Source organism: Aplysia californica, unplaced genomic scaffold (genome assembly GCF_000002075.1).
Source record: "Aplysia californica isolate F4 #8 unplaced genomic scaffold, AplCal3.0 scaffold00748, whole genome shotgun sequence".
NCBI lineage: Eukaryota > Metazoa > Mollusca > Gastropoda > Aplysiida > Aplysiidae > Aplysia > Aplysia californica.
Genome location: NW_004798018.1, coordinates 53,626 through 78,338, shown reverse-complemented (window position 1 = coordinate 78,338; position 24,713 = coordinate 53,626). Strand labels below are relative to the sequence as shown.

At 39.4% G+C, this 24,713-nt stretch overlaps 1 protein-coding gene across 4 annotated transcripts; it reads left to right on the top strand.

Moving 5' to 3' along the window:
* The first annotated feature begins 19 nt into the window (after positions 1–19).
* Positions 20–16,175, top strand: LOC101849885 (pyridoxine-5'-phosphate oxidase). 4 transcript variants are annotated; one of them, XM_005109080.3, is made up of 8 exons: positions 20–319; positions 3,848–4,054; positions 5,451–5,607; positions 7,561–7,660; positions 8,237–8,308; positions 10,844–10,972; positions 12,402–12,478; positions 12,864–16,175. In XM_005109080.3, exons 2-8 carry the CDS (start codon positions 3,904–3,906, stop codon positions 13,027–13,029), a joined length of 852 nt encoding a protein of 283 aa, XP_005109137.1. In that variant the 5' UTR covers positions 20–319; positions 3,848–3,903; the 3' UTR covers positions 13,030–16,175. The 4 variants fall into 4 exon arrangements, with proteins under 4 accessions (XP_005109137.1, XP_005109138.1, XP_005109139.1 ...); XM_005109081.3 differs by lacking the exon at positions 8,237–8,308 and adding an exon at positions 9,799–9,852 and having other exon boundaries at positions 22–319; XM_005109082.3 differs by lacking the exon at positions 3,848–4,054 and having other exon boundaries at positions 24–319.
* Positions 16,176–24,713: the final 8,538 nt, after the last annotated feature.

The window sequence follows — 24,713 nt, the reverse complement described above, 5'->3', positions numbered from 1 at the left end:
GCATTTTCTGTAGCGTGCTATCCGAGTGTAAAAAAATTGGTTATTTAACACGTAGATCTACTTCTATAAGAAATAATATTGCAAACTAATTACATACCTCATAAATCATTAGAAGTCAGAGAAACTCCTGGAAATGAGTTACTAAGCCCGTGAATTGCTTATTTTTTTGTATTCACTTGTTGTTATTTCTAGAAAAATCTGGTTTTTATAATCGTAGCCTCTGACCTTTATTTTTATCAACAGCTGTGCAAAACCAGTTTGTGGCTTGTGGACTGACAATCTTTGGACAACATTATTATGGCAAATCTTGATATTGCCGGTAATTCCCTCTGATGTTTTAGACTAAATAAAAAGATTCTTTATCTACTTCAATTTACAGATTATCAATATATGTACTGTAATTTTGTAGATACGCTAGCCGACTCCAATGCCTTTCCTTGCCCATGGCCATGACATGTTGTATAATTTCTCCATGCACAAAGGCATGTTTATTATGTATTGTGTGCTCTGCTTTGTAAAATCAGTAGAGGGGTTATGTATTATACCAGCACAGAAATAGATCTAGATCTAGTCTTTAAGTTTAAGTCGCAGTGTCTGCCCGATAATGCTATGTGTAAAAGGACACTCCCCTGAAATTTGAAAAGAATGCATGCTTACTTAAAATTTTACTTTTGTTAAAAATTGTTCGTCAAGGATTTTTTTTTTTATAACGACGGCCTTTTTAAAGGATAAGTTGTATAACAAACCGACTTTCACTAAAATTCCTAAAGCCAAATCTACACTCACGTCCTCAGCTCGGGATAACTAAACATGTGCATTTATCTAATTTCAGTAAAACTTGTGCAAGGAAGGACTAATAAGTGACAAACTTTTTAGAAGAGTTTATAGTGGCTTACTTGTTGATTGTGAACACTCAATTGACAATTAAAACTCAAGCTTACATCTTACCATTTCAGGCATTTTTGTTTTGTATGACCTCTATTTTAATTTTGTTGTATGTAGAACTTTTCCCTCAGTGATTTTAAAAAGTACCTGTACTATTCCTGTCACCCCTTGAAACATAATGTGTAGATTCTTGATATCAATAGCTTTCATTCTGTTACTGTGCTTTACATTTCAACAGTGCTCTAGCTAGAGTAGAGGAGGTAGTCTGGGCTACCCTAAGCACAAAAAGTGACCTTGCTAGACCCCGGTGAAAGGGGAGGTAACTGCATAATAACTGATGAGAAGCAAATTTCGTCTGCTATCGTTGGCCCAGCGCGCTATGCCTGCTTTGTTTGCCTGTCTCCCTTAGTAGTGGTTTTTTGTGAGGCAAAGTGAGGGCGGGTGTGTGCGACAATGAGCAGGGGTGCGCGTTCCTGCTTGAGGGTGGCGCGTTTTATGGAGGGGCTGCGCGCTAGGATAGGGCGGGTCTTGCAACATGTCCTTATAACTTCTTATTATGAATCTTATAGGCTAACGTATGATTTTCTAACCACAACGCCGGAAATATTCTTACAAATTGCACAAGAGTTAAGAGTTACAAAAGACACTCTGTTTTTATGCATAGCCACAAGAGAAAGAAAACAAAAAATAACTGAAGCCAACACTTACAATGGAAACAGTAATCTATTAGTGAGTCTAGATAACCCTGAAAACTTGATTTAAATTATATAAGAACAGCAAAGTAGAGACATGTGGATCTAATTGCACATGGATAAACAAAGATATTGTTTACACTATTAGTATGAAACAAAATGGGAAGGAGAGATTAGTTAGCACAGCAAAAGAGCTCAATGTCCATGGCATCCAGGTCTTCCTGAGTCTTGTCCTCAGGTCCATCTGTTTGACACAGTTGACATGCCACCACTTGTCACAAAGCATGCACTGGGTGAGCACTACTTATCCTGCGGTGGTGGCTCCACATCCAGCACAGTCGACCGTAATATCCCCACAATCGTCCGAGCTGTCGTCGTACACCGGCTCTTCTCCTGAGTCAGAGGAATCTTCCTCCTCTTTCTTCTTCTGTGAGGCCACAACCAAAGCATTCATCTTCTTCTCTTGAATTTTCCTTTTCTTCTCCTCCTATTTCTTTGCCTGCTCCCTTCGTTTTTTCTTCTCTTTTTGGCTTTCCTTCTTGTCTTCAGCTTGTGCTAGCCGTTCCATCTTTCTCTGCTCCCTTGGCTTCTTTCTCTCTTCCTTCTGCTGTTGTTCTTCTTCCGCCTTCCTCTTCTTTGTGAGTATCATCTCTTTCTAGTCATTTCCACTGATGGACAATGGCACAGGTGGCTGGGGCTTTCTAACGGACTTGTTCTTTGAACAGGACGGAAATGTGAGCACCTTGTCGATAGTCATCTCCCCGGTGGGGGTCTGAGGTTTCAGGGCTCTTGCTGATGGCTGAGGGAGCGGAGGAGTCAGTTGTTCAATATTGTCCATCAGGCTGGACCATATGTTGTAGTTGGGGTCGATCTTGAGGTCATATCCATTGTCATACCTCTTGAGGTACAGGTCAACTTTCTCCTCCCCAAGCTTAAAGTTCATGGAGAATATTTCCTTGAGTCGGTGACGCCGAGTTTGTGACGTCGTGGATGGTTTAGAAGCAAAAGAGGCGGATGGGGCAGAGGCAGACGAGGTGGATGACAAGTGGAGGGTAGGGGCAGGGGATCCTGTTAAGGTGCAGCTGGGTTCAGCTTGTCACTTGTGAGGACACGTCAGGGTTGTAGAAAAACAGCCCTGACTTGGGGAATCCCCTCAGGGCCGTTTTTAGCCGAGCTACTGTTGTCCAGGCCTTCAATTCAGGACGCCGGCGAACGTCCTCAGTGTGACGGATTCCGTGGTGTCCCTCACAAACTTCCTTACCCCCTCTCGCCACGCTGGCTTAATAATGGCCCCGAAAAACGCCTGGTACAGAGGCTGTGTCAGGTGGCTGTTGTGGGCCTTGATGCAATATAATATTGCCCCGTTCTCGCTGCAGAGGTCTGAGACGCGAAACCCCGCCTTACTAGACGCCGTGGCGGCACTGCGCGCCAACCCCCATCCATCCCCTCAGAGAGGCTGAGAGGGTCCGTGCTTTGCTTAGTACTGATGCTACATGCAGAACACACTGCTTTGTGTGTAGTGCAAGTATACACATCTTCATAAAATGCATTGACAGCCTTACAACTGCAGGCCGATACACCGTTAGAATACGTAATCAGCAAACCTGGAAATAATTTGCCTCTGTGTACGTGCAATAAGCAACCACAGTGACCTGCCAATAATCTCGTACTACAGGAAAAGGTGCTGCCGGATGTTGATAAATGCTGGAACGCTCTAGCATGTTTAAATTGGTTCATACTACAAGGTTGCCGCGCAGACCCCCCTATCGCACAACCCCGCCGCTACTCTATATGTAGGTGGTTGACATGTGTGCTCTAGTAGGGTAGTCATCTGGTGATATGGTTTTCTCGTTGTTTCCTATTATGGTAAATTTTTATTTTCACTCCCGCACACAGATGCACTGCTTTGGGGATCAAACTGCATATTGTTTGCTGCGGGAAACTATCAGAGCTGCGCTCTTTTGAGAAAAAAAATATCAAAGCTGCGCACTGTCAGAGCCGCACACTTTTTAACGATATTTATACAATTAGATTGCCGATTCCGTACAACAGTTACAGTTCCCTTGACAAAATTACTCTGCACAGCCCCCCACCAAATATATTCGTCTTTGTGCTGACGTTAAACGATTCCAGACCATTTCTAAGATGAAACGAAAAACACAGACTTTATGACTCTCTCTCAGGGATAAAAGATTCTTTTTTGAAAAATAAATGTTTTTCTATATAACGACTTTTAATTGTGTGACAATGTTTTTTTGTTTCTTCTACAGCTGGTATGCTTTGTTAAAAAGACGAGAGATTAATTGCAGAGTTTCTAAAATAAACAATGCGAAGTGTTGTTAGGTTGTGTCTTGTGTGTAGCAGACATAGAAAAGACTTGTTCACCAGCTTTCGAGCCAGGACACTGTTTTCTAATGTGGGACGTGGCTCAAGAAATCAAGAGGGAGATGGTTCAGATAAGCTGCTGAATGTCTCAGGTACTAAGATGCCTCCACTTTTTCACCATCTGATAAAAGTGAAATCAAACTTATTTTCTTTACCTACACTTCTAAGCAGGCAGTAGGGCCAACTTATCTCTATCTCAACAATATCTTAGCAGTGTTAGGAGCAGTTAGTGGGTGGTTGGCGGGTGCTCTGGTGTGGTTTGCTTCTCCTTTCCTATCAAACTTATATCGTCCTTATCTCCCTCCTTCTTTTTTATGTTTGTTACTCTCTTGTAACACCTCTTATCTTTTGACGCTCATATGACCTTATGCAGTTTCGAGTGCTGTAAAACCTCTACTAAAACTAAACGAGGAGCAGTTAAGCATTTTCTGTATACAACATATTTTCTCTTCCTGCTCACCATTTTGGTGTGTCTCCTGCACACGCCTGAAATATACAGTACAGTCGAACCTGTATAAAACAGAAACCTGTCTTAACAGAATCTCCCCGCTCACCCCTTGATATATTCCTCTTTAATTACCTGTATAAAACAGAAACCTGTCCATAGCGAAAACGGAAAGAAAAATCCGCTCCCTTCCGAGGGTTTCACCTGTCTAAGATGGAAAATGCTTTGCCCGCTCAGCTCTGATTTGAAAAACTTTTAAGTTTGGTTCCGCCGGCTCTAAACTTAATGTCATGGCCATGCCGCTAGACGAGGAAGGGGAGTAGGGGTGCAATTTGGGGGTAGATGTTACCCCATCATGTGAGCCCTGAGCGATGTAGATTGTCAGGGTAGTGTGGGTGTGAAATCTCACGACTGCCCGTGAGAGTGCTTGAGTAGCGAGCCACTACGGAAACTTTCGTGGGTAGCCAGAAGCCAGAGGTGTGAAATTAGATTGACCAATACCTGCTGACCCATTTCCATCTTCCTCTAAATTTCCCTTTCTAAGACGGAATTTTTTCTGGCTTCCCTGCGATTCCGTCTTACTCAGGTTCGACTGTATTTTAAAAACTCTTAATGGGTTCTATAAGTTGCTGACGAAAGGTGATGAAATTTACAATTTTTATAAACTTCTAATGGGTCCTATTGATAGCTAATGAAAAGTTTTTTAAGTTTGCCTTCCACATTTGACAATTTTAAAGAGATTTAGTTGACTTGAAATCAGTTGATCGGACTGAAATGGCACTTTAATTGTTCACATCATGCCTATCAATATATTTCTCTTATAAAAAGGACTGGACATGAGCACTAAAATTTGACCCCTGTTGGCTAATGTCTTGTCTCTTTGACAATGTGCTGTCAACGTAGGTGGTAAGATTTGATGGTAATTATTAAAAATATTTTTGTTTCAGATATGTTGTTTGTCTACATTTTGACGTACTCAGTTTGAAGGTACATAAATAATGATCGATTTTGAGCATGAAATGTCTAAATTGTTCATTTGGCAGGAATGAGGAAGCCTTACAAAGGCAAACAAGAAGTCTTTGATGTTGGCGACCTTGTGGCTAAGGAGCCTTTTGGACAGTTCACAGCGTGGTTTGAGGAGGCCAAGAATACAGATGGGATTATGGAAGCCAATGCAATGGCCATTGCCACAGCCACCAAGTGAGTGTTTATTGCCAGTTGTGCTGTTCTGCTTATATTCTTACCCTTTGCTCTTCCAGCGGGGGATTTCGACATCATTCCGCTAGTGCTGTGCTCTGCTTAAAACCCTGATCTGAATCCCGTACAGAGCATAATCTTGAACTTGAGGGGTTTTCAGGCTCTCCTACTGCTTGGCTATATATTTATGCTGGTCATGATATTTTTACTTACTGCATAACCCGAGGGTGACTACTGATCCATTTCGTAATTTGATGGTTTTCTTTTCACAACCATAAAGCATTTTTATTTGCTTTTATTTAACGAGTAGACTCATTCTTTCTCTTATTGTGAGTTGTCAACCATGAACATGTTTAACGTCTAACTGTGTTTCTACATATGTACTGATTTGCATTTTTATGTCTATTTTCCTGTTAATTGTAATAGTGGATTTTTATCAATGTACAAGTATGTGGAACTTTGTGTTGTCTTTGAAGTAAATGTTTTTTTTTGTTTCGTTTGGTTTTTTTTGTTCTTAGGATTTTTTATATTGTGCCTATGTCTGCTTTACCTACTGTATTGTAATCTACTCTGAGCATCTTGTCGAAATTAAAATTGGGCAAATTTGAATGCTAATGCAGTTAATCATTTTTATTTCTATCATTATTATTATTTCTCATGGCTTCTTGGGTGATCAAGTTGGGGGAAGGTCTTCATGCTTTCCTCTGACTGCAGCCAGGTTACTCACCCACATAGCCAGTAGATTGGACATATAATTTTGACTAATTTATAGAATAAATATATATTGTGCTGTCATTTGGGGATACAGAACAGGAGGGCCTTCCTACCTGCCTATAATTATAAGCCAGAGAGTTCAAGACACTAGTACTGGTAATTACGTTTATTGACATTTGTTCCCCCAATACCAGCTATTTGTAACCTAGATTTCTTTTCAAGGATTAATTTATCACTCTTGTTTCTCATTGTTTATTATTTTCCAACTTGCCATGACAGCCGGTTATGTGAAACATTATATCTAGAATCTCGATATCTGAATGAAACTTCTTTTCTTGTTGTAAATGGCAAATTTCCCTCAGTATTATTACCGGTACCGAGTTGGCTACCTCAATTTTGCACATTTTAAAAACTTTTGTACATTGGTTTATATTTTTTAATGAAACTGGTTTGTTCCTAAATGGGACAAGTTGTCACAGTAACTTTCAAAAATCACTAAAATTTCATGATCTCTTGTTCTTTTATTCACTGAAGGAGAAATAAAACAGATTTGTTCCCCTTTTATCCCCCCCCCCCCCCTGCAAATTAAAACAACAAATTGATTTTGATGGCTAGTTAAAAAAGAGTTTTATTTTTGTTGAATCAAAATTCATTGACCACCATGTTTACTCCCACATACTTTCATTTTTACCATGCTAAACATGCATCCTAGCCTGCTTGTTCCGTGCTTAAGTGCACAGATAAAATTATAGTCTCTTTTAAAGAAGTTCAAAACATTTCGTAATGCTGTAGGATTTGTTTGGGTATTAATAAACGAGCTGGGTACCTCGTGCGATGAACGGACTCAAAAGAATCGATCGCCAAGTCATTGTTGAACCAGTATGCACTGTTTGTGAACGGACCTCTCACTTGTTTACAATGGCGTCTAAGAAGACGAACTTTCCCAAGATTAGATCTAAACAAAACTAATGAAAAACTGAAAATTAAACTACAGGGACTTCAGACTGCATATTTTAACTGTGCACCCTTTAAATGATTCTGAACCACCGTTAATTTTGTAAAATTTGAAAGTTCAGTGGTTGGGAAGTTTTAGGCGGCCAAAGTGAAGAACTTTCACACATATAATATGTATAGATTATGAAGTGCATGGAGCCGATTTTCTAGCATAGAGATATGCGGTGTATATTATTATTACTAGTGTTATTAATTATCATTATTATCATCATTGTTATTGTTCTCCAGAGATGGAAAACCTTCTGTTCGAATGGTTCTCATGAAGGGCATTGACAAAAAGGGAATCGTGTTCTACACAAACTATGGAAGCAGAAAAGCCCAAGAACTTGTAAGTCCTAAAATCTCTAGTTATTTCAAATCTTTGAACAGTTTTATCTGTCTATTTAAAGGAGATCTCCTTTAGATTAGATTGTATGGTAAAGAATGCTGAAACTGATATTGTCTCTTATTGCAGTATTGATAGAAGCTATGATGTGATTTATACTATCTTTTATGCTCAAGAAATCTTACTCCTAGTTTAATTTTTCTCTCACTTGTATTTCACACGTCTGTTGTGTCTGTTTGTTTCTCTGTGCTATATTTTATACAACATACCTGATGCAAAAAAGAACAAATATGTGAAAAGCGAAGAGATGTGCAAGGTGTGCCGACAAAATGAGTTACTTCTTGCAGTCCACAAATGGAGATATTGGCCAATAATCAACATTTGGGTCAAATTTGTAGATTTTCTATTGATTCCATATTCTTTAAGTATAACCAATGTTCTATTATTTCATGTATAAACTGTAAAAACTTCACTTACAACGTGATGTATCCTATTTCCTTATGGCTTGAATCCGAGTAGTAATTCATTTTGTTTCTTCGCGTGTGTACATTAATATTTGTACCATTTTCTCAATCACAGGAGGAAAATCCATTTGCCTCTCTACTTTTCTATCTGTCGACTAATTCTGAAACCTCCACCATTAGCAGGCAGGTAAATACGTAACTTCCAACACTTCAAACTTATTCTTTTGTCTACTACGATGACACAGAATGCTTTTTTATAAATTTATGCAAATGTGACTTTGCACACCAGTTTGAAGGGCTTATCTCTCTTGGATAGATTGTCATTGAATTGGAAAAGTAAAAGGAAAAATTGAATGCTTGAAAACTATGCTGATTAGGGAGTTGGGTTGTGGGAGAGGAGATGTTTGGTGGTGAGGGAGGGCTGGACATGACTTCGATATCTAGGGGGTTTACTGTGGAAGATTGGATTACTCATTTTGAAAAAGAGTAATTTTGGGGTAGTTAAGAAAAAATGAGTTAGTAAATCTAGTACTTTGGTTTCTCAGTTTCTCCAACTTCGCTCAAAGACATGCCACAGACAACAGTAGAGTGGGTCTGGGTTACTAGAACTAAAAGCAAAGGGAGTGGGATAAAATTAATTTTAAGGTGACTCAATAAAGTAATATAGAAAAAGTAAGCCTGTGTGCAGTGCTCTGTTATCTCTGCATATGTGTTACAGCATCACCCTCAGTGCAAAGTAGAACTGTGACCCTCAGTGCAAAGTAGAGCTGTGCCTATTGAATTGTATTTCACTATTCAGCATCCATGATTTTTGCGTTATTCACAGCTATTCAAAGCATGGCAAAGCCATTCGAATACTTATTGGTTGTTTATTGGGAGTTTAAGATTTATTTTTTTTAAATATATTTTTTTAACAGATAATGGACTTCCCTCTCATTTCTCACAAACCCTAGTATAATTAGAGCATACTATAACTAAAATCATCGAGGTTAATACAAAAATATTTTGATAAGTGGAACCTGCAAGAATTATAAAAGATGCCTCTAAGTTCTAAAGAGTATTCATTACTTTTCAATATTCACCTGCCACATCATTAACTGCTCGAACAAGAGCATTTATTGACTCTCGAAGCACAACAAATGTTTTTTCATGAAATTAACAGTACCTGTCGCAATGAGCTCCCCTTTCCCTATTTAAAATTCGAAGCATTATGAGCAGTGATGTAACATTGCATTACACTGTGTGCGAGAAAACACAAGAGCGCTCAGTGACTAGCACTGTGTACAGGCAGCAAATGTTGAATAGTGGAAGTTAGGAATGGACTTATCATAAGAAAAAAATTCACAAATTTTATTTCCTCAAAATGGCCGAACTTTAGTGCAAGGTAGGACAAGCAACAAGCACATAACTCTCCTCAGCTCATGTCCAAAGTCACATTTGTGTAAAAAACCTGGCAAAAATCACACACAAATTGCGAACCAAAAATGGTTTATGAATTATATCGTAAAATTATTTGGCCTGAAATTTCCCACTTTTATTTACCACCGATTTCCATTCATTTTGTTCATAATTTATGTGTGGTCTTTGACGAGTGGAGATATTAAGTATTTTTACTTGTTTATGACTTGGCATTAACTTTTCTCTTTTCCTTATTGTTTTATCTCCTTGGCATATCAGGTTGAAAATCCAAATTGTAGCTTAATGTTTTACTGGGAGGCGCTTATGAAATCGGTGAGTAAGGCTGTCATTTTTTTTTTATTGCTTTGCTTGTGATCTGGGGAAGAAAAATGCTAGCAATACATGTCTTTGTGGAGGCTTATGGCCAAGATGTTCCATTTACAGCAGATACCTCAGAAGGCTACATTCCCATCACCTCATTGTCACCGAGAGGACTTTTTGTAATTTTAAGAAGCCATGGTTTTGGGCATCATTTAATTTGTGAGGGGGCAGTGCATTATATTGGTATTTTTGTTGACAGCAAGACTATTTCATACTTAATTTTTATGGTATAGATATTATAAGCCTTATATTTTGATTGGATGGTGTTTAAATGAGAAGAAGGGTAGTGAGTGAGATCTAGTTGCAACCTCACCTTTTGTTATACATCTACTCATTCTTCGTAGCCAAATTTGCTGACTCATAAATAGATCCATAGCAAAGTAGATACAAAATTGTATTTCTTGTTTTAGTTACTTTTTGGAAGTACTGTGTACCTATTTGTTGCACTTGGTGAGTGTTGCTGTTTCTTATACCACAACATAAGATGTAGTGTATTTGTTTCTGTTTTCATAAACTGTGTACTTTTTTAACCTCCAATGGTCCTAAATTTGTGGATAGAACTTGATTAAGCTACTAATGCTTTTTATATTTTCTTTCTGTCCTTAACTGGGTTCGTGAGTGTCTGATGAATAAAGGTCAAAATGCAATGGAAAGTTCTGGACTTGGATTTGAAATAATGAATTTTCATGCCTGACTTTCAAGAGTTTCAAAAAAGTTCAAATTCAAATTTAAATGCTTATCTATTGTCATGTTGTATAATCTCGGAAGCTCTCACTGTTTCATGATAAGTCCTTCTGCCTGCCTGTTCATTCTTATGTGCCATTTAAGTACATGTACCTCATGAGGCATAAAAGAGATAAGGTTATATCAAAAATATTTGGTAAAATGATATTCTTTTAACATTTTGGTGTTGTAATTCTAAGACTGCTTCCTCTGTCCTTAGATAAGAATAGAAGGCAGAGTGGAGCGAGTGTCGGAGGCAGAATCGACCCAGTACTTCCACTCCAGACCACGCACTAGCCAGATGGGCGCAGTTGTCAGCCAACAGAGTACTCTCATCAAGAACCGAGAGGTGATCACTGGAAGTTTGAATTGTGTAACATTTGTTGTTTGGGGCAGGTGGTTTAGAAGCTAACCTGGCGTGTGTGGTCACACGCTGTTTCTGTTCACTTTTCTCTAGTTATTTATAAATTCTCCCCACCATCAGGTAGCTCAGAGTTCACTTAAGTTTCTGGGAACTGACGGTAAGATCAGTCCAAAGGAGAAAGAAGTGGAGTCTGAAGCGAAGACATTTATGCAATTTCTGAAATGATTAAAGATGATAAATGGTTCGGACATCTCATGCGATTACCAACACACCACCCAGCACAACGTGCTTACATAAAAAAATTCAGTGGCAACAAGACTAGAGGGCGACTGAAATAGACCTGGATAGATGGAGTCAGGGAAACATTAACAACTCACGACATCCCCCTGACCCAAGCTCTCCGGCTGGCGACAGAGAGACATCTCTTTCTTCCCGAGACACCAAAAGGGTATAAGCGGCGGACAAAAGTAAAGTAAAGATAAAAGATGACTTAACAGAGTGCAGAAGGTTTAGTTTTTTTCCCCTTGTGCTCTCTGCAGCCAACCAACTTATGTAGCGTGTATTGGTCTAATTTATGAGTCACATGTGCCGTCATCATACAGGAAGTGTAAACTAGTGCAGCAGACGTAGTCTGTTGTGATGAAACGATACCCAGTGTGGTTAGTTGGTGGATGCTCAGATGTGGTTTGCTCTTTTTATCCTATCAAACATCTATCATTCTTATCTTTCCTCCTTCTTTCTTTATTACATCTCTATTCTTCCACACTTATATATTATCTTTGTATTGCAAATGATGTGAAACTTCTACTAAAACTAAAACAGCACCTCCTGATGAAGTCTCTCCATTTGTCTTGCTGTTTTCTTCTGATGGTCTTTTGCAAATCTCTTGTCAAAATGGTTGGAGTTGAACTGTACAAATAGAAGGGGGAAAGTTCAGCTGGTTTGGGGTGAATAACAACTACAGCTCCTGTGATATTGTTCACCTTATGAATTACTTGACTTGCTTCTTTTATCAAGTTTTTATAAAGTATATTCTTATAGTCATACTTTCTGATCTTCCTTGCATTAAAAATGCGGAAGCCAAGAGAGAAGTCCAAGCATTGTGCATCCACCCATGAGTGGAATTGAAACTTTTGAATGTTGAAAATGTAGTGAACACTTCTCAGCCAGCATTGGTCTCATTGGCCATAGCAGAAGCCACAAGTCATCTTAACCTATATTAATTGTGTTTCATTAAAAAAATATTCTCGTTTGCAGATGCATTGGTCATCGCCTGACATTGACAAGCAAACTATTATTATTATAATTCTGATTTTTCGAGAGAGAACTGAAAGTCAACCAACTTGCACTTTGCACAGCTATTTTTGACACATTATATTGTTCTTTAGTAATGAGTTTATTTTTCCTTTTCCAGGAGCTAGATAAAAGGAACCAAGAACTTCTCGACAAATACGAGGGCAACGACATTCCAATTCCAAAACCAGATTATTGGTAAATGATATTTCATTTTATTCGTTATTGTTTGTTAAGTGTTATTGTAGTAATCCATCTTAGCCTTGAAAAGAATTGGTCCGTAAAATTTTGGTAATTATCCAAGATGACATCTTGCGCTTTTGTCATAGTTTTGACTTGGTTGGCTTTTGTGCAGTAATTTGTTTTAACTGAATATTTGTCATTTGACTCATTAGATTTTATATGAGATGTTAGTGAATAGATAAAATGTAGAATTGGTAAAGACAGGTGTTTTTCTGTTTGGTTTTACTGAATCAGAATAGATTAAACCAAAAATATTTCCTCCTGTGATTACTTTTTCTAGTAATAATGACTTTTATATGTACATCGCTAAGTAATTGTATTGTCTTTTTTTCTGGCGCAGGGGTGGATTTCGAGTCGTCCCAAATCGATTTGAATTTTGGCAAGGCCAAACAAACAGACTCCACGACCGTATTGTGTTCAGGAAACCAGAGGAAGGAGAAAAGGTGGATCCGAACTTCACACACACTGGAGAAGAAGGCTGGGTGTATGAGCGACTGATGCCCTGAGCTGTGTGGTTGTGATGTATGCAGTGTGTTGCTTAAGTCTTTGTCTAAACACCAAAAAGTATTTCAAAATCTTATATATAGACAGCAGTGAAAGGTTGTTCATTACTTACAAAAGTATCAGAGGTATGCTGCGAAATTGTTTCCCCTTTGTACAGCTATTTATTTTTGGTTCCTTTTTCAGCATTATCATTGTCAACATAGCACCAAGTAGGCCAAAATGTTAAGTGCAAAAAAAACCCTTTTTTTTTTAGCAAATGCAACAAGATCTTGATTTTTTCTTACAGTTTTTTTCATACTCATGAGGTTCTTTGTTCAAACACTTGCATTTGCACCAAATCCTTTTTGTGGAGACCTTTTTGGCTGTTTGATTAGCTGTTGACAACAACACAATCAATTAGTTAAGCTCAGAAAAATATGCTTTAATTCAAAGGAACAGAAACGAAAAAATGGGCTCACTTTTGCATCATATTTTATAAATCACCAAGTTACATTGTGCCATCATACTGTGTAAGTGGGACACCCTGCCTCTGGTGGCTCGAGAGGAGAGGTTGAATTTGTTGTCGTTTCATGTAGATTACTCAAGGCCTTTACTTCTTACCACTCAAATTATACCCTGTGTGTGTGCACATGCATGCTTGCTTGAGTGAGTGTGTGTGTGTGTGTATTTGTGTATACAATGGTGCTCGAGGCTTCTTACTCTATGTCCCCGAAAAACTGAAGCCAAGTGTGTGTTTTGCTATGAGAGTGTTCGCCATGTGCTGAGGGTCGTCATTGGTAGTGGTGAGTGGAGAAATGAGTGTAGACAAAGATCTCAAGATATGTGTCAAGTGGAATCTCCAAAAAACATATGAAAATTACAGGGGCGGCATCATAATGAAATATAAATCACTGATTTCAAATCCACAACTTAGTTGAGAAAAATAGTTAGAGCTGGTCAATCATTGTAAAAAGATACTATACTATAGTCTACACAAATCTGGAAGTCTTTTGTTGAGTTAGCTGCGTTTTGGAGAAATTGTGTATCATTGTAATTACTTATTTATGTCTAACCATTCTTTTCTGGACTTTAGGATGCGTTAGCAACTCAGTTGTTGTTTTTTCCCTCTCATCAACAATTGTAACGAAGTTGACCGAAGTTTAAACGGTTGTATTGATAATTTAGAGTATATGTGTTGTTTTTGGGTACCATATTCCAAGATATCGCACTTTCTGGTGAAGATGTAAACGATTGCACACTTTTATGCCTTTTTCCAAGGTTCTTACTGCCACTGAACCTGCACACTTGTGGTAACTTTTCTTCCATTTTTGCACAGATTGATAAATGAGTCTGTTTTCAGCAATGCATCTTTTTATTTTACTTTGTACATCTTTATACAGAATGTATGATGAAATGTTCTGTTTGTGAAGGAGATTTGTATTGTTTTTCCCTTCCACACGGCTGACTTGTTGAACCACTTAAGACAGTAGCTATTTTTATCATGATCTTAAAAGAAATCCACTTTTTTATTCTTTATTTTTCATGGCACTAGATCGAACAGGACTTATGAAGGTGGAGTGAATCTTTTTGTGTATTGTATCTGTTATGAAATTTTGCATTGTGGTTCATTTTGTGTGCTCATCTATAATTATATAATCCTGGTGGCCTGATCTTTTTGTCCCTTTTTAGAGTAAGCCTCAAATTTTCTCACCTTAGATTTAAATGAATGAAGAATTTGAGATTCCTAAAAGTATGATAATGGAGCCAGGTTTTCATGATTTTGATGTTAAGAATTTATAGTTATACATTCCGATTGCAATCTTGTTATAAAATACTCCTGACTTGAGCGGTTGGTTTTCTACTCCACTTCTTAAAATTAAGTTTAGTTTTGGTTCTAAGTTGCACAGGTAAAAGCAAATAGGAGTCCCCAAAGCCTTGGCATTGTTATAAATTTTTTAACAACACGCTTTTCACTCTATATGTCCAATCTATATCAAGTGTTGAGACTTTAAGTACAACTATTTTATGTATTCTCAAGTTATCCAGCCTCTTGCGGTTTCAAAAGCTTATTTTTGGGGGCATATACACTACACTTTTTAGAGGAATGATCAGAAGTATGAAAACTGTCGTGTGTGTGGGTTGGGTTGTTGTTGATTGGTGGAGGGGCAGTTCTTTGTATATAAAGAATATAATTCTTTGATCATTACACATTTCATATGTCACATACCGCAACCATGAGTCGAAAGGTTGTCTTTCTTGAGTAACTAAAGTCATATTTAGAGTTTAAAAGAATCAATTTTATATACCACAATATGAGTTTTGTAGTTCTTGTCACATGAAACTAGGACTTTAATCTCATATTTCATGATTATGTTTTGTCATCTCCACAGATTTACAAAAGTTGTGGTTTTGATAGTAAGGTAGAGAAAATCAGGTTGTCTAACCTTGTGACTTTGACGGTGATGTGTCTGTGTTTGTGTATTTGAGTTAAGTGTGGGTATGATGTTATGTTCACATTATATATATATACGTGGATACCTGGAGGTGTCATCTCTGCCTCAGAGGTTGACGTGTATTGACCCTCCATCTTTCCTGGTCGCGAGCTGCTGTTGCACATTCTGCCATATCCACGCCAGTCCATGTTCTTATGTATTATATATATATGTTATGTTACAATTTAAGCAGATGAGAGCACAGCATCAATTTCTTCCAATGGAAGATCTATGAAACATATTCTGCCTCATCTACACAAGGGAAAGAAAACTTCACATTCACTTTAAACAGAGTATAATTGAATGTTATCCGCACACTTCATGTGGATTTCCTCTTTATTATTATTTTTTAAATGTAGGTAACAACTGCACTGTTTCAGTTAGGTCACTTTTATCCCGAATTTTTAGACCAATTGCTTTGGGAGATTTTTTTGGCTTATCTTTTAATTTGTGCTGGGTTTAATTAAAGTTAAAGAAATGTTTATTATAGGCTAATAGTTAAAGTTAAGGTGAATGCATTGTTTCTGTAAAAAAAGGTATCGTTCTGTTGTTGATGTCAGGAGTACATTTACTGTTTGGTAACAAAATGTTTTGCTGTTGTTTGTAGAGAAGAAACTGGTACGAGTTTTTTGTGATAAATAAAAGCACATTGGTGACCTTACTTAGAAGTTTAAAAACCATTTTTTTATTCTGTGGGTGGTTGGCGGGTACTTTGGTGTGGTTTGTTCTTTCTTTCCTGTCGAACATTTATTTATCGTTCTCATCTCTCCTCTTTTTTTGTGTTTTTACTCGCTTGTAAGACCTGTACTAATCTTCAGCGCTTATATATTATGACCTTATTGTGTTGCCAGTGCCATAAAACGTTTACTAAAAGAAAGCAAAAAAATTTTTTTTTTGCTTTATGGCTTTCTCTTTTTAGTAGTTAATGTATGAGTGTTCAAAAGGTGGGGAAATACCATTTGTGGGACAGGCGGTTGACTTATAAGTCTGCAAATAATGTATTTATTGTTGAATGCTGAATCCTACTTTTATAGATTTTAGACCTCCAAGGGATCTTTAACCCAATCCGTACGTCGTGTTTTACTATTGTATCCATACGACGTGCGGAACTCTGTGCCATCACTTTCTAAAGAGGAAATTTACCCGTTAATCCAATCCGTACACTTTGCATAGCAGTATTTCAAAATGATTTTTTGAGAAATACTGAAAGTTTCAATTTGGACTTGGCCGAGAAGTTTTTTAAAATGTGAAGAATACAACACCCGGGGTACAAAATGACCCCAGGGCGTACAGATAGGGTAAATGTGCGCAACTTGCACACAGGACCTCCAAGATTTTTCGCCCTTGTCCGAGAAGGCTAGGTGTAGATCTTTTCTGCCAGAAGATCAGGGGTGTGGCTGAAAGACAGCAGTAAGAAGGAGCCATGGAGTAGCAGTAGAAAGGCTGCAGAAAGAGTCTGGAGCCCAGAGGAGGGGGCAAAGGAGGTGAGGGGGTGGGGCAGAAAGTGGAGACGAAAGGAGACGACAGAACATTTCCAAAGAGCATAAATATTTAAAGAAGAAAATTTTTTGGTCAATACACGGATTCGAACCCGGGACTTTGAAAGAGAGGCGAACACCTTAACCTCTATGCGACGAGAGCCCCCAAACACATGGTTGGTTGTAGTCGCGGCCTTGAGTGACTTAACAGTGTTTTGGGGTTTTGGGATGTAAGGAATCCATCTTATTGCAAGTTTAGGATTCCATGTTATATCATTTTATGTGCTCTGAGACATTTAAACTTGTCAAGACTAGAGAAGTTTCGACACGTGCCTAATTTTTTATTACATAGCCTACTGTATTGAGTAGATTTTGTATCATAGGCTACTGTCTATTGTCTTTGGGTAGCCAAAGGGGTCTATGAAATGCCCATTTCATTCCAGTAAGAAAAGGTCCAACGCCTACTTTTTCAGAACAGCTGCCAATATTAGTTTATCTGTGTACAGGTGCTTCTCTATTATGTAGTACTTAAAGTATATTTATACATTTATTTCCATTCCATCCTCTTATCTTTACTTTCTCTCCATAGAGTTTAATGATTCTTTTATCCAACCTCTGAGCTAGGTGCTCACAGCCCTAGTCCAAAAGACATGTTTTTGTCTACCAAGGGGTTATATTCGTTCAAATTCCGCCTCCCCCCCCCCCTCCAGCCTCCAGCTGCAACTTGAAAAGAACAGTTGTCAAGAGTCAGACCACCGCTTCCCCCCCTTCTCTCTCTCTCACCTGCACTTGAATGTATGGGAGACAACTTGTATGGTAGTGAAAAGAGTTCATGGGAAGGAACCGAGGATGATGGTAGATTTATGGTCACCAAGAGTTACTGCCCCTGGTCTGCACAAACGAAAACGAGGAGTAAACCTTGGCCTTCGGAATTGTATGACTTTTGCCTCTCTTTTATGTAGTGAGGATGAGAGGAAATGGATGGCTGGTAGACACATCAGCTTACCACGGTAAAACTGAAATGATCCGGAAAAGAGTTTCTCGAAATAGAATCTATCGGGTGTGTGTACTGTAACTTTCCGTGTGGGTCAGTAGCAGGGAGAAGAAAATGGCTTCTCTGTCATGACCGCAGTAGGCTCACTGGTCTAAGACCCTCGTCCATCGTCGCTTACCCGTTTAGCCGTTTCACACAATGTTTGGTGTCTGTTCAAAGTAATGGAGGGGCTGAAAGCTTAAGAGAATTATTTGCTTTTAAAGAAAACATAGTTTTATTTGGAAAGGTTAATGTGTTTAGTTTAGTGAGAACTCTCTTGTAACACCTCTAATCTTCTGGCGCTCATATGACCTTATGCAGTTGCGAGTGCCGTCAAACCTCTACTAAAACAAATAATAAAACAAAAAGCTGATTTTGTAGATCATACTAGTACGAGCATACATTTTTTTAAAAATACGCAGGCAGCTTAAACAGCCCTGTCTGTATAAATAGGCTACAGTAAAGAAAGAAATGAGTTTTTGTTTTAATTATGTATGGGGGCATAAAGGAACATACTTCAGAGGGGTGAGGATGGTGGTTGGGGGGAGGGGGGGGGGGGTTAAAAAAAGCTACCGGACTGAAGTTGCGCATGCACGCCCGCGCTTACACACACACACACACACACACACACACACGCGTGCGTACGCACACAGTCACATACACAAACACGCGTGCGCGCACACAACTCCCCCCCCCCCTCTCTCTCTCTCTGTCTCTCTTTCTTTCTTTCTCCCCCCCCCCTCTCTCTCTCTCTCTCTCTCTCTCTCTCTCTCTCTCTCTCTCTCTCCCTTGTGTGCTGGGCTTGCATACGTCAATTACGGTAAAACCTCATTTTTTCTGCTGCTACTCCTTGGCTTCTTCTTACTGCTGTCTTCCTGCCACACCTCTGATCTTAGGGTAGGTAAGATCTAGTACCTAGCTTTCTTGGATAGGGGCAAAAAATCTCGGGGGTCCCATGTGCAAGTTGCACATGTTAGAGAGCCCTTCGTGCTCAATTGATTCCAACCAAACTGAAAATGTTTAATGTGTTCTGCGCGTTCAAAATGCTTTATTTGCGAGCGCCGTAAAACACTTACCAAACAAACCCCCATCCCTCCTTTTTCAAAGTACATGAATTCTCTAATGTGCCTTTTTCTGAAATTACCGGTGGGTCTACTATAATATTTGCAGTTGCAATTCATTTATGCGCAATAACAGTCTTGTTCAGAAAGTTCGTCATGGACAATCCTGAGACATTTTGCGTGTTTGAGATAATGAGAACAAAGTCTGCTCCTACTCCCCGTACAAGAGTCACATGACTTCCTACAGATCGTAGCACCCACCTCGTCATTTTCCCTCTACATGTACTTCTTTTGTATACGGTATTTGGCACTCTCTTGTGACCCGCTATTTCCGGGGTGCCTTGATGATAATCGAAGCAGACTTTGTGCTGTTGAAGCTAGAGAGGTGAGCAGAGTAAGCCCGATTCCCTGTAAGGACTTTTCTGTTGACATCCACCCCTTGGCGCTCATATGACCGTATGCTGTTGCGAGCGCCGTAAAAAAACTTCTACAAAAATTTAAAAAAAAAAAACCCAGAAAAAAACCCAGATCGTGGGACAGCCTTGCTGTTGAGAACGTTTTGTTCCGTACCTCACACAGAGGAGAGATCCATCTGGTGTCTTGAGTTAAACTTTTTATGCTTCCCAAAACAGACGTCCTAGGTTATCATAATAGGTGTAAGGGACCAGTTGGATTCAACCATAACACATTCTCCATCTTCCCCGTTTAAAAGCTTTACGCTCGGGTTATCCAAATACGTTCCTCGTATTCCATTTTCGTATGTGGTGCACCTGAATTTGAATTTTCAGAGAAGGAAGCCTGGACGATCGTTTTAAGTTAAGCATAAAATGTATATTTAGTTTTAGTTGTTTTCTTAACGGCAAGACAGTTTTGTTGATTAATCGCTCCCCAAGTTATGAAAAAACGTCTCACAATTGGCGGAGATTGTTATTCTGAGATTGATAGATTTTGAAAGAAATGAGTGCAATATGCAACAGAAGTTAATAAATTTTGATTTTTTAAGTTACTGGTATCGCCGTTGTTGTACATGTATACACAAAAGTACGTTCACGATTCATTTACTTCAAAGTTGGCTGGTTTGTTTTAGGTTCACCGACATATGAGGTGTAACAACGCGGGCTCTTTGTCGTTGTATGAGAAGAGAATGTTGCATACCTGTAAAGCGAAAAGATTTTAAAAAAACCGTTCGTTTTTCTTTCCTTCTGAAGCCTTCACTCGGATAGATCAAATGGACCCAGTCCAGTTTCGAAATATGGGCTTACCCTCTTTCAAGCCGTTCTAATCAAGGTAAATATGTTAACACCCCAAGATCGGCGAGATTTCTCGTTTTAAAAAAATTCTCAATCTTAGTTGTTTTTTTTTCTCTTCTATCGACAAATGTGTTATCCACATAAAGACGTTATATTGTATTTCCCTTCGTAAAAAAAAGTACCCGCACTGAATATTTCTTTTTCTTTCCAGAACCGTCAATATGTATAGACCTACATCTAAAGCAAACACCCCCAGACCCTCAAGACGTGGACTCTAAAACCCTCTATGTATCCCTCAGGCTACCCGCCACAAATTATTTGTACTGTACGATACGATAACTTTTTCTTTGCGGTAAACCAGCAAGTACGGAAAGTTTGGTCTTTGATCAACTGCATTTTTTTCAGTAGCCTAAGGCTTTTGAGGACCAATACTTCAAACTGAAAATAAAGGCTCTTAGTGTCTTAGTACCTCGAAAGGAGGAAAAGGAGAGGGGAGGGTGTCAGAGCAGTTGTCATTAAATGTCAATATATAGGCCTGTAGCCTGTACTAAAACGCACAAAAAACGGCCAAATTCAATGAGGTGATACTAAACAAAGTAAAGCCATTAGTGTAGGCGCTCAAGACAGACACCAACGTCTTCTCAGAAAAATACTCTTTGCCAAATGTCCATCAGCTTGGCCAACAAATTAAATACTCCAAATTGCGGCAATTATTTCTAAAAAACTACCTCTTCATAACGAGTCTACTGCTTGTTTAGTTGCATGAACCCTGCAGTGTTCAGGGAAGATGTAGTGGTGGATTCAGCAGTGCACCAATCACTCTTTCCTGTCCCCTCGACACAGACTGTCATGACCTAGTTTCCGAGAGACTTCCTCTTTACAAAAAATCAGACCCAGGAGACAAGGCAAGTGCCAAAGGGCAATGGGTTCCTCCGTTGATCATCATTGCTCTGGCCAAATCACGTGGTGTGTATTGGTGCGCGCACTCCGCACTCCACACGCACTTCAAGCGTTCTCTACGATGATTGATCTCCTGCACTGAACTACACCGACACAAAGTCCGTACGTTCCCTCTGTGGCCGAAAGTTGATTTTTTCTTTCTCCTTACTAACTTCTTTCTTATCAGGTTGTTGTTAGTTGTTTTTTAAGTGAAAGAACCCCACTAAAAAAACAACAACAACACAACCAAAAAAAACCTCCCAGACTTTTGCTTAATGACCAAATTTGTGTACGTACTCCAGACTCAAAGGTACCCGGAAGTAGCCGCAGGAGATATTCTTACAAGGTTGGTTACTACTAAGAAGTTTCCAAATTGTTTTCAAAGAAGATGTCAAATATTCTTAGTGATAGTAGCTTGGTCACTACTGAGAAGTTGTCAAAATATCAGGTGCGGTTCGAAATGTATTTGCAGGTCGCAATCTAAAAGGCGTTCAAATGCTGAACAATGACAAGATCTTTCAAGTTCATCATTTGAGAATTTCTGTCATCAACGCCCGTTTGTACCCGCCGACCACTTGGTAGCGTGGTTCATTTCATTTGGCTCTGAAAGCCTATTTACTGTTTAGTTTTACTAAGAGTTTTACGGCACTTGCAACGCAATTAGATCATATAAGTGCCGAATATTAGATGTGTTTCAAAAAGAGTATCAAACACAAAAAGGAGGGGATATAAGGACAACATATGTCTGGATAAAAACAAAAGAAGGAGCAAACTACACTAGAACACTCGCCAATCACCCACCGATTTACTGTGTGTGCGTCATACTTCTCATCTATTGGTCTCCCCCGGCAGCGTACTGTACGTCCGCTCTCTCAGGCTAATAGGGGGTGCCCATTCGCGCGATCGTGTCGGGTCGGGTCAAGTTGGTAGTCGAGGCTAGCCAAATTGAGGGTCAATTGCGGCTATCGTGGCACAAACTGATCGACGCGGTCTGTGACTTTAAAAAACAAACGCGTTTGTTTTCAAGTCTGCAAGTCGCGCGATCGGGTGGTTTGCAATCAGTCACAACAAGGCTTTGTAACCTACAAGTCACGTGTCCATGTTGACACTGCGATGTCAAGTTCAGGCATTTCCGGTCTACTTTAACTTCCAGGTCGTCGGGTACAATCGCGGAGGCAGAAAACGACCTGACCCGACCCGACCCGACCCGACCCGACCCGACCGGACCTGACCCGATCGCGCCAAAGGGCACCCCTTATACTATGAGGAATCCACCTGGCTGTCTGAGGGCGCGGTCGTTGGGTTCCAAAAGGTACGACGTACTACATCATTTTGAGTGTAACCTTCTGCGTTCTGCGCATGTCAAGTGGTCGCTGTCTGCGCCGGTCAAGTGGTTCCTCCTGCCCAGTGTTACACAGCTCCCTAGACAGCACCGTACAGCACCGTGCCACGGGGCCTAAACCCACCGCACCTGCACGCAATATATGTACACACTGAGATTCAAAATACACGAAACGCCATAAACAACACAGCTAACGAATGACAACACACTTCAATGTATACAGCAAAGTACATCGCCAAAAGGACAGCACACACCAACACACGGCACGATAAACCACAGCATCATTTTTGTACTGTGCCGTATGAAATACATCTAGAGGCTCAGTGATATTCAATAGCAGTCTTGTACATGTATCAGAAAGGCGTGATTGACGCAATTGTTTCTTTGGCAGACCGATCGATCTTTTTTTTTTTTTTCTCATGTTTTGTCAACAGGCTTATTAGCGTTTCACAACTTCAGGAATATAATCTTTTTGAGCATTTCTTACTTTTGTCCCTGAAGATTGCCAGTTAATTCACAGGTACATTTAAGTACATGTGCACATACCGATTTACAGAAATATTGAGTGATCAAAGCAAGTTCATTTCCTAATGATGCACCATCTTGCCGCCTTTAGTAATCGTGGAAATGGACCAGGAACCCTTTACTTCATATTTCACATCTTAATAATTGTTTTTTTAACAACAATTCCTCGTGTTGTTGTATGTTGTGTTATCCACCTTAAGTCTGTGGCATGATGGTCAATGTCTTCGCCTTTTCAAGCAAGAGGCGAGAGTTCGATTCCCAACGGCTTGTGGACAATATACAGTCGAACTTGCTCTAACAGTCACTTGGCCAAAACAATCACCTGTATAAATGACAACTTCCCGCTCCTGCTAGCGTTAACCCCCCCCCCCCCAGTAATAACACTGCCCAAGTCGCCCACCTGTCTACGACAACTATTTTTCCTCTGTGATGGGTCTTGGATAATTTTGGCTGTAGGCTACATGTATATTTTCTTGCGTTTTTGTCATTCTGTTCTAATGCAGTACATGTATTTTACAGATCCAAGCTAAGCCCTGACTGGCAGGTCGAACAGCGCGCTTCCCAAATTATCTAGATCATATCGACGAGTGAGTAAAAGATTTACCGATCGGTCAGGAAAATGGATATAAGGCCCCCCCCCCCCCCCCCCCAAAAAAAAAAAAAGGATTTAACATAATATGCCAAAAATGCAGCACGGAGTAAAACATCAATAAATGTCTCATAAAGAGCATTTCGACTGCTCAGTGTAAGACTCCGTCATACGTCACCCTTTTAAAGGCGTATATAGGAGTCTTTCGCTAAAGATCGAGCATAACAAGATTGTTCACTCAGCCAAAAAGTGTCCACTGAAGTCCGCGCGTTGCTTCAGATGGCGCTGCACTTTCGTTTCTACAGAAGAAGAATAGGAATTGCAGTTTGTTAGTTTCACTTTTATTATTTTTCACACAAGTAAGGTAGCTCTGTTAGCAAAGTCCGCGCTTTTTCAAAGAGGGAGCCATCAAATTTTGAGGACACTTTTTCAACTGGCTCAAAGAGAGGAGTGAATCATCTTGTTATACACGATCTTTGCTTACGCTAAACAGTCGATTTTGAGTATCGTCATGACAGTAAGTAGTAAGAACCTTTCTCCTCTTTGTTCCATCGTTCATCGCCTTACACGATTTTATTTAACCACACAAGATGGAAAAAACCTCCCAAAGGAAACGTGTTAATTAACAAAATGCTAGTCAAAAGCAGTTTTACACTATATTTATTTAGTGTGAAAGTTAACTATATATGTCACAGTGAATGAGGTCATGGACTTCAGCGCTGATTACTTTTACGCTCGCCTCTCTGGGTTGGACAGACCGCACCATTCCTTTCTAGCAGCAGCGTTACTTTTCATTTTGCCCCTTCCTCTCCTGAGCTCTCTCTAGTCACATACTTATATTCTATGGTTACAGCTTCTTTATGATGATTTTTATTAAATCTCTTTCGGTCTTATTTTGACATTATCATATACTGAATCTTAGTAGAATATAAGCCAAGGTCACGAGGGATGAAGGCTCTCCATCTCGAAGGGAAAAGGGGCAATCTTTCTGGACAATT